Here is a 12,230-nt window from a genome sequence, read left to right as displayed (position 1 = left end):
CAGTGAGACGGTCTTGTTGCTCTAAAACCAGAGCAGACCTCAACACAGTTCTGGGTGGTTCTTTGCAAACAGAATTCTGTCTCAAACGTGATGAATTTAAACACAGCATCTATACTTAAGTCAAATAATTTTTAAACTTTTTAAAAACTGATTTTAAACTGATTCTTTCATTTCAAAGAGGTTCCTGTCATCTTGTTCTCCATGTTGAACGTTACAAATTTGGAAGCCAGCAATCTCTCTGCAGTTGTTGGAGGTACAATCGTAGCAAAAATTGGAGCAAATATTACAGTTGAATGTCCTGTGAAAGGTAAGCAAGAACTCCTCTGAAGTTCTTTGTAATGTTACAATAAAAAAATTTTGAAAGAAGCTTCCAGCCAAGGCAGCAAATCATTGTTCAGAGGTCATTTCTTATTACGCATGTCGCCCAACCAGTCCTGTGTCTTTACCGTGCCACTTTATTTTACTTGTGTTATGCATTCAAACAGGCTTTCATTTGAAAGTGCTTTTCTTTCCATCAAGATGTCTGAGGCTCCACTACAGAGCTTAAAGCCCACCAAAGTGAACAACTATATTGCTGCATTAGCAGGCACAGCCAGCTGACTCTCTCATCAGAGACTTTCCATTATCCCTACTTGAGCTGCACATGTGTCTAGACCATTGTTAAAACTGAGAATGAAATCTCCAGCCATAGTTTAATAGAACTTTAAACCTGACAGTGAGGTAAACTTACCTCTCAGAGCCATCAGTCTGCAGCTGCAGTAAGAAAACAAAAAGTGCCGAGCCATGAAAGTATATTGTCTAGCACAACATCTGTCGAGTGGCATTACTGTTACTCAGGAGCTATGTGCATTAAGCAGTTCGCTGTTTTATTTTGTTTTCTAGTCCTCTGTGTAGGAAAGGTAGATATTCTAAGTCCCATCCGTGCTACGTTTTAAGTTTAATTTGTAAGATTTAACTTACAGTGGCAATATTCTGTCAAATATTTAATAAGTGAAGATCTGCCTTTTGTTCCTTGTTGAACGTACATGAAAGCGCTGATAACAGTGAACATTACAGTTGAATGCAAATAGACTTCAGAGAAGTCAGCGTTCCTTTCACACTTGTTGCTGGAGGGCTGTGTATCAGGAAGTGTTGATACTGTACCAGAATACTGATAGAAATATTATACAAATAATTCTGCATACTGTAGTGGCGCCAGGCTAATGTATGTTGGGACATGTGACTCTGCTTTCACTGTTGTACCGAGGCTAATTTTTGATGAAGTCATATTTTCCAACTATAGTTTGGCAACTCTGTGTATAACTGACCTATATCTCAAATTCAGCAGAGACTTAGTGTCACACAGTTAATATTAATATTGTTAGGATGGGTAAGCAGTTAGCAATTTAAATATAAATTAATATTTTCATGTGGGACTATAGATTTCCAAATGCTTTATACTGTGTATGTTACTGAGCCAAATTTTAGTTATGGTAAGACACTAGTGTTGACTCAAAAATGATTTATCTAATTGCTTTATTTCCTGTCATTGCCAAGGAAGTAAGTATTACTGCTTGTGAATAAAATAGAACTGGTCTGTCTTAAAATTTCACTTAGCTTAGTGGCAGAAAAACTTATGAAATGACGTAAGAAGAGTTATTTCTGATCTCCCTTATGAAAAGTAATATACTACTGACTTTAGTAGATTGAACTTAATAACACTCTCAGCTAATGTTTGTCTAATAGGGTGGGACCCAAAAATATGTCCATTTGCAGTGTAGTAAAACGGGAACTTTGATGTAAGTGCCAATTAAATATCATGTGAATTATCAGACAAGTGAGCATTTGAATCAGAAGAGACACGTGTCTGTGTATCTAATATCTAATCATCTTCTAATATGTCTATGTAGTCTGAAAAATCTGTTCCTACAGACACAAAATGTGTGTCTGCAAGAGTTCTTTCCTCATCAGATGTAGTCTTACAGTAGTAATCTTCTCCTTGAAGTGACAACCCACAGTATGCCTTCATAATGAATATCTAACATAAAAATGACAGGGGTTGAATGTGACGGACAGCTGAGGGTCTCTAAAACCAGACTGTAACAGAAGAGTGATTACAAGTTGAGTTTCAGGTACACCTTAACCCCAGCTCTGGGGTGCCTTTTCCTCACTGCCCATTCTCCTGAGCACTCAGAAAGAAGGGTATGTTTTCTTGGTGGTAACAACTTATTTGTGCATCGTAAGCAAAATATTTCTAAGTAGCTGTGTGTGTCTTCACATATGACTTCATGTTCTGCTCTGCACTTGCTTGTATCCATCAGCACAGATTCACCCATGCAGATTTCTCAGTGACATCAGGCAGATACATTGGAACTGTTGGTCTCTTTCTAGCCCACAACATAGCTGAGCAAAAGGAAAACTGTTGTATGAATGAGGTATCCTGTGTGCATGAAGAATATTAGTGCCGTGCCACTGGCAGAATTCTTAAATTACCTCTGCATTTCTTGGCTGCAATGTCTTCTAAGGCTTTTGGAGTTGTTTTTTTTTTTTGTTTGTTTTCTGTAGGTTAAATAGCCTACAATCCTTTACGGTTGTTCAAACCATGATTTCCTCTGTGAATAAATCCACGTGCTGAGTTCTACATTTTGCCTCTAGTTGTGAAAGATCTATTTTTTTCTTTATGAAATGTATAAAAATGGTGTTCACATGCAAAACAGATAAGTTAATCGTTCAATTAGGGGAGAACATCATGCTGAGAGTGGAATTCTGGCTGAAAGTATGGCTACCCAACTGTGTGACAAAGGGCTGTGAAAGATAGAGAGGAGCTGAAGTAGCAGGAAAAGATTCACTTTCCTGCTTCCTGTACTGGCCGGCTAACAGCTATACAACATACCTGTCAATTATTCAAGGCCAGAGGAGAACCAAGTATGTTCCTCTTCAGAGGCTCGGGGTTCATTAGGCCAGGCAACACAGGACAGTCTTGTTTGATGCTTTTAATGGAAAGGATGTGAAGTTTAATATTGCATGCAGTGTTAGCCAGCTGAGATAGCAGACTAGCAGTTTTCTTCCTTTTCATGTTACTGATTTGGTTCCTTTTGGCACTTTCTTGCACACTAAAACTGTGTTCAGATAAATATTTAGAAATGCCAAAGATCAATGTATCCTAAAAACAAAAATAGAAGGTACAAGCAAGAAAATGTACCTAAATAGCTGAAGCTGGTAGTATCAGCTTCTTCTGTCTTTAATATGTATAATAAAACTTTTTTCCACTAATTATAATAAACTCACTTTTATAGCTCCCACACGTACATATGCTAGAAGATACTCATAACATTCTGGACAGATTCATATTCCATTCTTACAGCCAAGACCTTTTCAATCAACACACATGTTATAAATATCAATACTGATTGCTCCAAATTGCTCTTGGATAACATTTATTGTATTTTCAGAAAATATCTTCTTGTAATTATTACTAAAATAAACTGAAACCATCAGAATCCACTTACTGCAAAACCCTGAAAGTTTTAAGTTGAAGTAAAATAGTAAAGGAAAAAAAAGTAATACGGACACATATATGTACATATATAAAATACATACATAAAATGTGCATTGTGTGCCACCTTCTGGTGAAAGAACAGAAAGGACGTATACTGACGTGGTTGTTTAGACTCTACACGTTATTTTGCTCTCTGAAATAACTTGGGGTAGAGGCTTTTAGGTGTAGAAACTCCATGTTGATCCAAATGCTACATACCTGTGAATATACTTTTGACTCTCAAAGAATAACATTTGTTTTCAAAAGGAGTGAGGAATACACAAAGCCTGTTGAATCAAAGTCATCCTTACTCACGGATGTTTCGTAAACATGGACAAACTACTTGCTGTCACTGTTGGAAGTTGAAACAGATCCATATAAACCAAGAATTCAATTTTCCATCTGTTCCTTCATTTACCCACTGTGCTTTGATGCAGTTTTTTGTCTTCTATGTTTAACTCCTCAGAAAACATCTCAGCAATGAATGGCAGTTTGTTACGTAGCACACTGTATATTTCTTTTCTTTGTGTGTGTATTTCTAAAAGCAGTTAGCAAAGATTTAAAGGGGTAAGTCATGCTTTAATGAGGAAAGCATGACTGTGTTTATAATTTGTATAATGATGGGAAATTGGTGATCTTGTGCTTCTTTTTAATATGAATACACCCACGTTTGAGTTTCAGTTCGGATCTGGCATAAGCTTTGCAGTAAATCTTTCACTCCTTCCCAATTAGTTATGCTTTGTTTTGTGTCTCAGAACAGTCTGGGAGCCTGAAAACTAAATCCTTTTGGGTGAAACTGAATTGAAAGATGTGCCTGCAGACTTTACTCTCAAATACTCATAGACAGTATATCCAAGGACCGGGAGGGAATCACCAAGTATTTCAAAGTAATGTGAACATCCCTGATGCTCTCCACCATTTGCTAGTATGGATAGAAACAATGTAATATGTGGGGAAAAATACATGGATTGACATGGTTTGCACCACTGCTTGTTTTGATGTGTGTTTTTCTCTGTCCCTCACGTTTTTCAGGTAGGCTTTTACTTCAGGTTTTCAATTCACTAAGAATTTAGGCAGATTTTATTAGAAAAAGGTAAGATTTCTAAACTCTATTAGAGTTCCTGGAAGGCTGAGCAAGCATGTGGGTATTCCCCTGGCACTTCTTTCTTTGGTAGTAAAAAACTATCAAGAATTTCCCCAGCCAAAGTTTTGTAAAAAAGGCATAGTAGTATAAAAGGTGAGGTTATCTCACTAGTTAGTACCTTGTTTGTGATCATCAGTACAGGAAAGGAGCACGTGGTCACATCTTATAGTGAGGAGAGATCACAAACAATGCGCCCAAGACTCTGCTCCAGGAATTGTGTTCTTCAACATTATAATAAAAGTTCTGAAAAGAGAATGGAAACAGCAAAAGTTGTGAAGGATCAGGATTTATAAAGGCTTATCAGATCTAAAGCTTGTCATGAAGATCACACTGATAGTGTTTAATTGCTAAATGAGGTCAGAGAATGTTCAGAATTATTTTCAGAATAAATGTATGTATAGAGGAAATAATCTTAAATATGGGTACGTGCAATCAGGAGGAATTGTATCTGAATGACTGCCACTGAGAGAGAGGTGTGTGCAGTTCTGATGATGAGTTCCCTGTGAGCATTGGCATGCTCCTGAGCAATGACCATAGTAGTAAATCAAAACTAATGGCAGAGAAACAGGCAAATCAGAAAATGTAAATTGGCAATTTTTAAAAGCTGTGATGAGTCCTGTTTGCTAACTTCATCCCAGGGGTACCGGAAATAAGGAGAGGAGGGAAATATTAAAGCAAACATGTATGGTGGTTTAATTGCTGCTTCTGGTTGATGAAGACAGGAAAATACATTGAGCAAGTGTCATTCACTAAATGTCATCATTTCTCTTTGCTCGGCTGCCCATCATTGGACACAGTGCTGGCTTAGATGGAGTTCAGGTCTGATTAAAAGTGATCGTTCCTACGTAATTCTGTAATTTTGATAAAATTATATTGTCCAAATCCCTGACCATGTCTGTTTTATGAGCGTAACTAACAGGGTTCTTGGCATTATAGCCATGTGAAAGTGTGATTAGTAATGGCTTGGGTGAAAATGCCTCTGATGGTAGTGCTGACCTGTAGAACTGCTCTGAAGTGCACCACTGAAAATTTTGCGTAGCAGTGATTTCTGAGTTTACACTTGACTCAGACCTTATTTAGTTGCCTTATTTTAAATGTCTGGTTTTGAAAATTCTTAGTATTAAACTACAGCTGGAGAAAAGATTAAGTTCTCTTTGAGCTGACAGCTAGAGAACTAAACAGCACTTGACAGAGCTGCAGCAAGGGTGGGATGAGGAGGGGTCTTGCTCCAGGAATCCCTCCAAAGAGGTCACCAGCTGTAGGTAAGTGTATCAAAACCGTGCCAGATGCTGCTGCCACCCAGGAAGAGGGATTGTTGCATAGAAGAGGTAGAGGTAATAGCTTTGACAGATTGTAAAGGAGCAGGGCTGTATCAGAAGGCAGGAGGGAAGATCACAGCAAGGGCCAAAATGTCTCACTCTGGCTCTCAGTCCATCCATTATTCCCGATGAAGTTGGCAAGATCCATGCAGGTAATTTCAGTAGGTTTGTTAGGGTCCATGAGAAATGGACTGCTCAAACATAACTGAGATGAAAATTGCACTTTGCAATTTGTGCTAAAGAAAATAAGATTTATCAATCAAAGTAATAGAATGGTAAGTTACGATGAGTTCGGTGTAGGTGTTAGGGGTGCAGAATCAGATGGCTTTCAGTGTGCATCGCACTGACCCAGAATCATTTCCTCTGAAAGATGACACATGAAGTTATGCTCTAAATTTAGAGAGGTGCAGTTATCCTCTACGCTTTTAGAGGAGTTGCAGCAAAGAATGATTTGTGCCAGCACAGTTCCTCAGTTCTGCCTTGCTCCTGAATGGGAAATACAGAATACTTTATGAGATTCTACATAGCTGGGGGAAAAATATCTGAAGACAAATCCAGTGTTTTAGAGCGACTAGTTAGTAGGCCAAGATTTTTATGGTGTGTAATATTTCATAGGGCTTTCAAGGTTGGAGGAAATTTGTTTTTGAACACTGAATATTTTAAGGGCACCCTATAGTGCAGATTCCTTTTTTTTTTTTCCTTTTTTTTTTTTTTTTTTCCTTTTTTAAACATGTGTTTCACAGTCCCATCCGGAGCTGGAGTTTTTTTCCATAACATTTGCTGTCCCAGGGCCACTGATGGTGGAAAATGACTTTTTTTTTTTTTTTTTTTTTTATGGAACATTGAGTATTTTAGAGCTGCTCCAATGCTAGTGGAAAATAACCTGTTCTTGATGTCAGAAAAATAGATTAGACTAATTTTAAAGTTTTATAGCTGCTTAGGTCTATAGTAGAAATTTTTTAACATCAGAGCATTTGGATCCTTTGCAAGATTAAGATTCTGATTTTTAAGGTTTTTCTATGTCTGAGAAGGTCTCCATTCAGGAATGCATCTTTTTTTCATAGAAGACAATTGTAGCCATGCCTTATTTCAAGCATGTGTTTAATTGCATTCCCTATTAGGGGTGAATTTAATCCTGTGCTTAAGTTCTTTCCTGACTTGGAACCATATCATGATTGGTCAATTTTGCTGCTGGCTGAAGTCAGCAAAGCATTTCACCTCCAGCTCTCACTGGGATCTAAATTGTACTGAGGGATTCTGAATCCTTGGTAATTTGGGTGAGTCGATACCTTTAGGCTCATCCTCAGCTGCATCCGAGTGACGCTGGGGTATAAAGGAAACAAAGGTGACTACCAGCCATCTCTTACTTCTTGTTTTTGTACTGGCTGGCAATCAAATTAGGAATTCTTCAGCTTGAAAGTGGTATTTTTTGTGTGTATATAGGGAGTGACTTCCTTCCAGGGTTGCAAACTGAAAGATTTACTTTTTGTCCAGAAGAGAAGGTCTAAGAAATGCTTCCCAAAATGATTTTGTGTCTTCTGAGCCATCTAGAATAGAAAAGCCTTAACTATTTTGACTGTTTTTGTTTTGTTTTGTTTTTTTTAAAGAACATTTTTTTATGGTATGCTTGCACTGTATCATACAGTTTCTGAGAAGGAAAATTAGCGTATGTCACAGTGAAGTGTTGTCACAGGAGAAATGTGGGCTTTGTATATTTTGTCTGCTTTCCCACAAGAGCTGGTGAATGAGGCTTCTCTCAATGTGCAGTGCCAAGTACTGGCAGGGAAGCAGCATCTTACCTCAGGAATAGTAAATATGTGGTCAAATATCAAAAGGAAAGGCATCAAAAGTCTGCATGATGGGAGCTTTTTCAATGCAAGTGTATATATGGTGACTGCATGCTGGGATTGCACTGCTTGCTGTGTTGTGGGAAGGATTATGCAAAGCACTTTTAAGCAGAGAAGGGTGAATGTATTGCCAGAAAGTGTTGGGTTTTTTTTTGAATTCTCCAATAGGAAAAGTTTCTCCTGATAGGAACTCCAGAAAAGATAGTATGCACTAAGGTCTTTTTTTTTCTGGCCAGATTCTGCACCCCATCTCTCTGGATGCATGACTCTGAAAACTTGACTTAACACTTGTGCTCTCCAGTTCTGGGTTCCCCTGAAAGGCAGAGGTGGAGGCCCCTGCTTTCTGACAGGCAGCTGAGTCCTGCCTGTACAGTGTGCAGAGCCGTGCCCTCCCTGCTCTCTGTACTCCAGCAGGATAAGTACAACCTGCCTGTTACAGGTCCCTGAACTCCTCTCTGAAAGGGGAGGAATGGAAAAATGGAATGGAAAAACTTGAAGGATCCTCAGAATTGACTGTGAGTAGGCCAGCTCAGAAGGAAGACTGTGCACAATTCCCATAAAATTGTTAACTGAGATTTAATTTTACCTGTTGGCGATTTGGGATAAAATACAGTCCGAAGATGTTCTGATTATCCTCACCGCTGTTTTCAGCACAAACTCAGATTTGTGAATGCACTCTGAAGGTATCTAGGTAACATTAGCTCTGCTTTATAATGGCAACGTATGTTAACGGCACGTCATGCTTAACAGTATTGGTTTTCCATGATGCATTCGACTATCATTCTAAGTGCACTTTTCTGCCGCTTTTCCTGTGACAGCACATCTAAGATTACTTGGGTGGATTAACTGTGCATTTCAGTTGGACTGACTGTTGGACGGCTGTGAAGATCTCTTTCCTCCCTTCTGTTTCTTAGACTTGAAATTTATGCTTGTGCATTCATATTATTCACTTGAGAAATGATCTGATTTACTTGTGTGTGTGTGTGGTACCACTCGCTTGCTTCCCCTGAAGAGAAATATATACAGTTTCTAAGAGAAAAGAAGAGGAATCACTTGCTAGTAGCTTAAACTGACTTAAGGGTGTGTGACAGCTACCCAATTTTTGAATTTAAAATGAGAGGCAAAGCTGTTCTGCAGATTTCTTCTGCAATCTGAACTCCAGTTCAGGTTTTAAGACTCAACATCTCTTTGAATGAGAGAGAGAGGTAAAGGAGTAGAGACATGACAATTTTTCCGGCATAAATACAAACCAAGTTTGGAAGAAAGAAGTATTTTACTTAAGTAAAATCCCGCGGATGGGGTACATTTCTGAATGCAAGCAAAGAGAAGATTATCATGGGATGATGTTTGGGGCTGAATTTTGATAGAGGCCGAGGTTAAAAGCCTAAATCTGACCCTTTGCAGGCATTTTCATGTTTTTGTGTGTTGTGGAGTTCAACTTTAAATCTTTTGACTTCAGGCCTCTCCCAGCGTGCTGCTTCTGGTTATTTTTGGCTCTGATGAGCCTGCAGGATTTTGGTGCCAGTGAGGGTAGGTTGGCTGCAAATCTGTGGGCCTCAGCTCAGCATCCTTATGGCACCTCCTCAGCCCATCCGTACTGAAAGAATGTATGCCTGAATGGCCTTGGAAAATACACTGTAAAGGAAAATGTGTCTGAGAATGATACGTTTTAGCCAGAAATATGGAATATAATGGAAAAAAGACCCTTAGAACAAGAATTCTTCCTAATTCCAAAAGGATTTTTTGATGTGGCATAAAGCTTCTTCTGGAAACTTGAAAAACAGCCTGGTTTTTTTGGATCCCTGTGAGCTCTGCAGATCTGTATCTTGTTTTACACAATTGTATTCAGTAAATCACATTCTTATGAGTTTGAAAGCACTGAACAGTTGCTAATTTGCCTAGAATTTAAAACTATGATTATGCGGGAGAGTGTTTCTGTCTGCTGTCTTTCTAGACAAAATGGTATGGGGAGCTTTTTCCTTCGCTGACATAGCAGGATCCAAAAAATTTGTCTGGTTCTTATTACGGTAAAGGAAAATCTTGAGGTGTGCATTGGAAGTGCTAAGCCAGTGATCGAAATGTTGAAGTTGCTCCTAAAGGCGATTCCACATCATGAAGACATCATCTGTAAAGTAATACTGCACAATGATCTGTGAAGAAAGGAGACTGAATTAGCATTCAGTATGGCTGAGACTTCCAAATGTCCCACATTCAGGTCAGCTTCTATAGCAGGACCATTCTGGTAGCCTTCAGAGAGCACCAATCAGTATAATTAAAGAAGAAAACAGAGCTCAGGTAAAGGATGGTTTAAATGCTCTGACCATCTCATGCCTTGTGCATTTGCACACTGCTGAGGCTGGTCATCGTGCCACGTGTTGGTCCTACCCACAGAGTTTCCCAGGTTTTGGAGCTTTGAGAGAGCACTCCTGCTGGGGCGGCTCTACTGAAGTGCAAACAGTGAAGGGCCTGATTTGCCAGCTCTCAAAATATCATTTAATGGGAAATGTTTGTGGAAAAGAAAACAGGAGAAGTCCTTCCACTGAAGTAATATTATGCAACTGGAAAATCCACCTAATTAAAAATCAATATCCAAAGTCCATTCATCGATTAAAATTTAGAATAAGTTTTCTTTGAATACGGAATAATTCAGTAGTCAAGCTTAGCAGTGAGAAGGATGATAGATCTTTGGCTTTCTGTAGTGTAGTAAATGAGATTGCTTAACAACAGAGCCCCTAATTTAGTTCTTAATAGCTTTTTCTGTTCCATTTCCTTCACACTGCGTTGTTGCAAGCTGCATTTATGACATCTGCTAGATGGAGAAGTTTTTAGAGGCTTTTTTGGGGTGTCACATTCTCTATTTTAATTGATAAATATAAAGCTTTTCCTTCAAGAGAAACATTTTATCTCAATTTCTATTTCTGCTTTGTTTCATCATACTAATTCCTTCCTTCCTGCTTTCTGGGATGCAGATAGTTATGTTAATTGGTTCTGACTGAGGTTAGCAGTCTCACATCCTTTAGTGGAGAGATACATGATCATGTTGCTTTTGTAGGACTGGTAGCAGCTTTTAAAGCTGTTCTGGGAGCTTGCCTTACTGTGCTTACCCTTTATTCTCACTGGGATGCTGAACTATTAATAGGCCTCAAACAAAAAAGTTTTTGTCTGTGAGTGGAAAAACTGCCAGTTTTGCTGCTGTGTCATTACATTATCTGTGAAATGATGAAGGAAGTAGTGATTCTTATCTGTTATGGTAACAGCACTATAGATCATGTATTTTATTTCATCCTAAATGTTTTAATTATCTACATTTTAAAGGTGTCCCCCATCCGAATGTGACATGGTTTACGAAGAAAGGCATCCTACCAATTAATTCTTTCTTTCTTTCGAATGGCTCTTTATTTCTGAGGAATGTTTCCTATGAAAATGCAGGAACATATTCTTGCAGAGCAACTAATGCTCTTGGAAAAGCTGAGGCTGCATCCGTTCTCCACTTACGAGGTAGGTGCTAAATGAGAATTCCTCACTGATCACATTTAATATAATTTTTTAGTGATAAACTAGTTTGGGGTGGTGTGGGTGATTATTTAACACTTTCTTATGAACTTGGCATGTTTGACTGGATCTTACTCCTTGGGATCTGAGCTGTTCGCTGTTTTGCATTTCCTGTAATACTGGATCTGGGTACAGTTTAATGTGTGATTTCTTCAAAAACTGTTCTGTGTTCTTGCTTCCGGGCAATAAGTGTCAGCCCTTAAGCCCAGAGATGCATTAGACAACTAAATCCGATGTCGTATTGCACTGTGCCTAGTGCTTTCATATAGAGAAACAAAGTGGGCTGGAGGAAACTGCAGGGAAACGTAGTGAAATGAAAGCAAAGTGGTGGTGGTGTTTCCTTTTTAATCATAAAGGCCAATAAAACAAAGGAATACTGAGAACAAAAAAATCCGAGCATGAACTGCTAACTCAAAGTAGAAAATTTAAAGAGAAATTCCATTTAAATGACTGTGTTGTTAGTAGATAAACAATCCAATACTCTGTAACACAATCATGCCTTGCAAATAACTCCAATAAATGGATTATTCAGCTCTGGAGATTAACTTTCTCACCATTTTGCTGTACAAAGTACAACACAGTCATACATGGCCAATCCCGGTACAAAGTTTTCTTTCTTAACCACACATGTAAGGCACATGTTAAGTATGTTTGGATCTGTTGGCCAGGGAAGATGTATCAGAGACATAGTAAGAGTCTCTATGTGGAGATGAGCATAGACTGAAGCTGTTTTCTTGGTTTCAGTTTTCCTGGATTAGGTCGAAATTTCACATGTTCCAAAGAGGAATATTATTATAATGATGTGTCTGGGAAGCTCACTCACACAATTCTGAACTTCATTTCTAATGGTG

General features: G+C 38.5%; 1 protein-coding gene across 12 annotated transcripts in view; it reads left to right on the top strand.

The window, feature by feature from the left end:
- The window catches only part of ADAMTSL3 (ADAMTS like 3), a 187,977-nt gene that overhangs the window by 163,940 nt on the left and 11,807 nt on the right, over window positions 1-12,230 (top strand). For all 12 annotated transcript variants that reach the window (XR_008203655.1, XM_052671550.1, XM_052671546.1 and 9 more), the window contains 2 exons: window positions 179-307; window positions 11,143-11,325. Coding sequence is in view for 11 of the 12 variants with exons in the window: in XM_052671550.1 (XP_052527510.1) it covers window positions 179-307; window positions 11,143-11,325 (312 nt within the window). In the remaining variant the exon portion in view is untranslated. The remainder of the gene's footprint in view (window positions 1-178; window positions 308-11,142; window positions 11,326-12,230) is intronic.

Source organism: Tympanuchus pallidicinctus, unplaced genomic scaffold (assembly GCF_026119805.1).
Source record: "Tympanuchus pallidicinctus isolate F22 unplaced genomic scaffold, pur_lepc_1.0 scaffold12, whole genome shotgun sequence".
NCBI lineage: Eukaryota > Metazoa > Chordata > Aves > Galliformes > Phasianidae > Tympanuchus > Tympanuchus pallidicinctus.
This window is presented reverse-complemented; position numbering and strand designations above follow the sequence as displayed.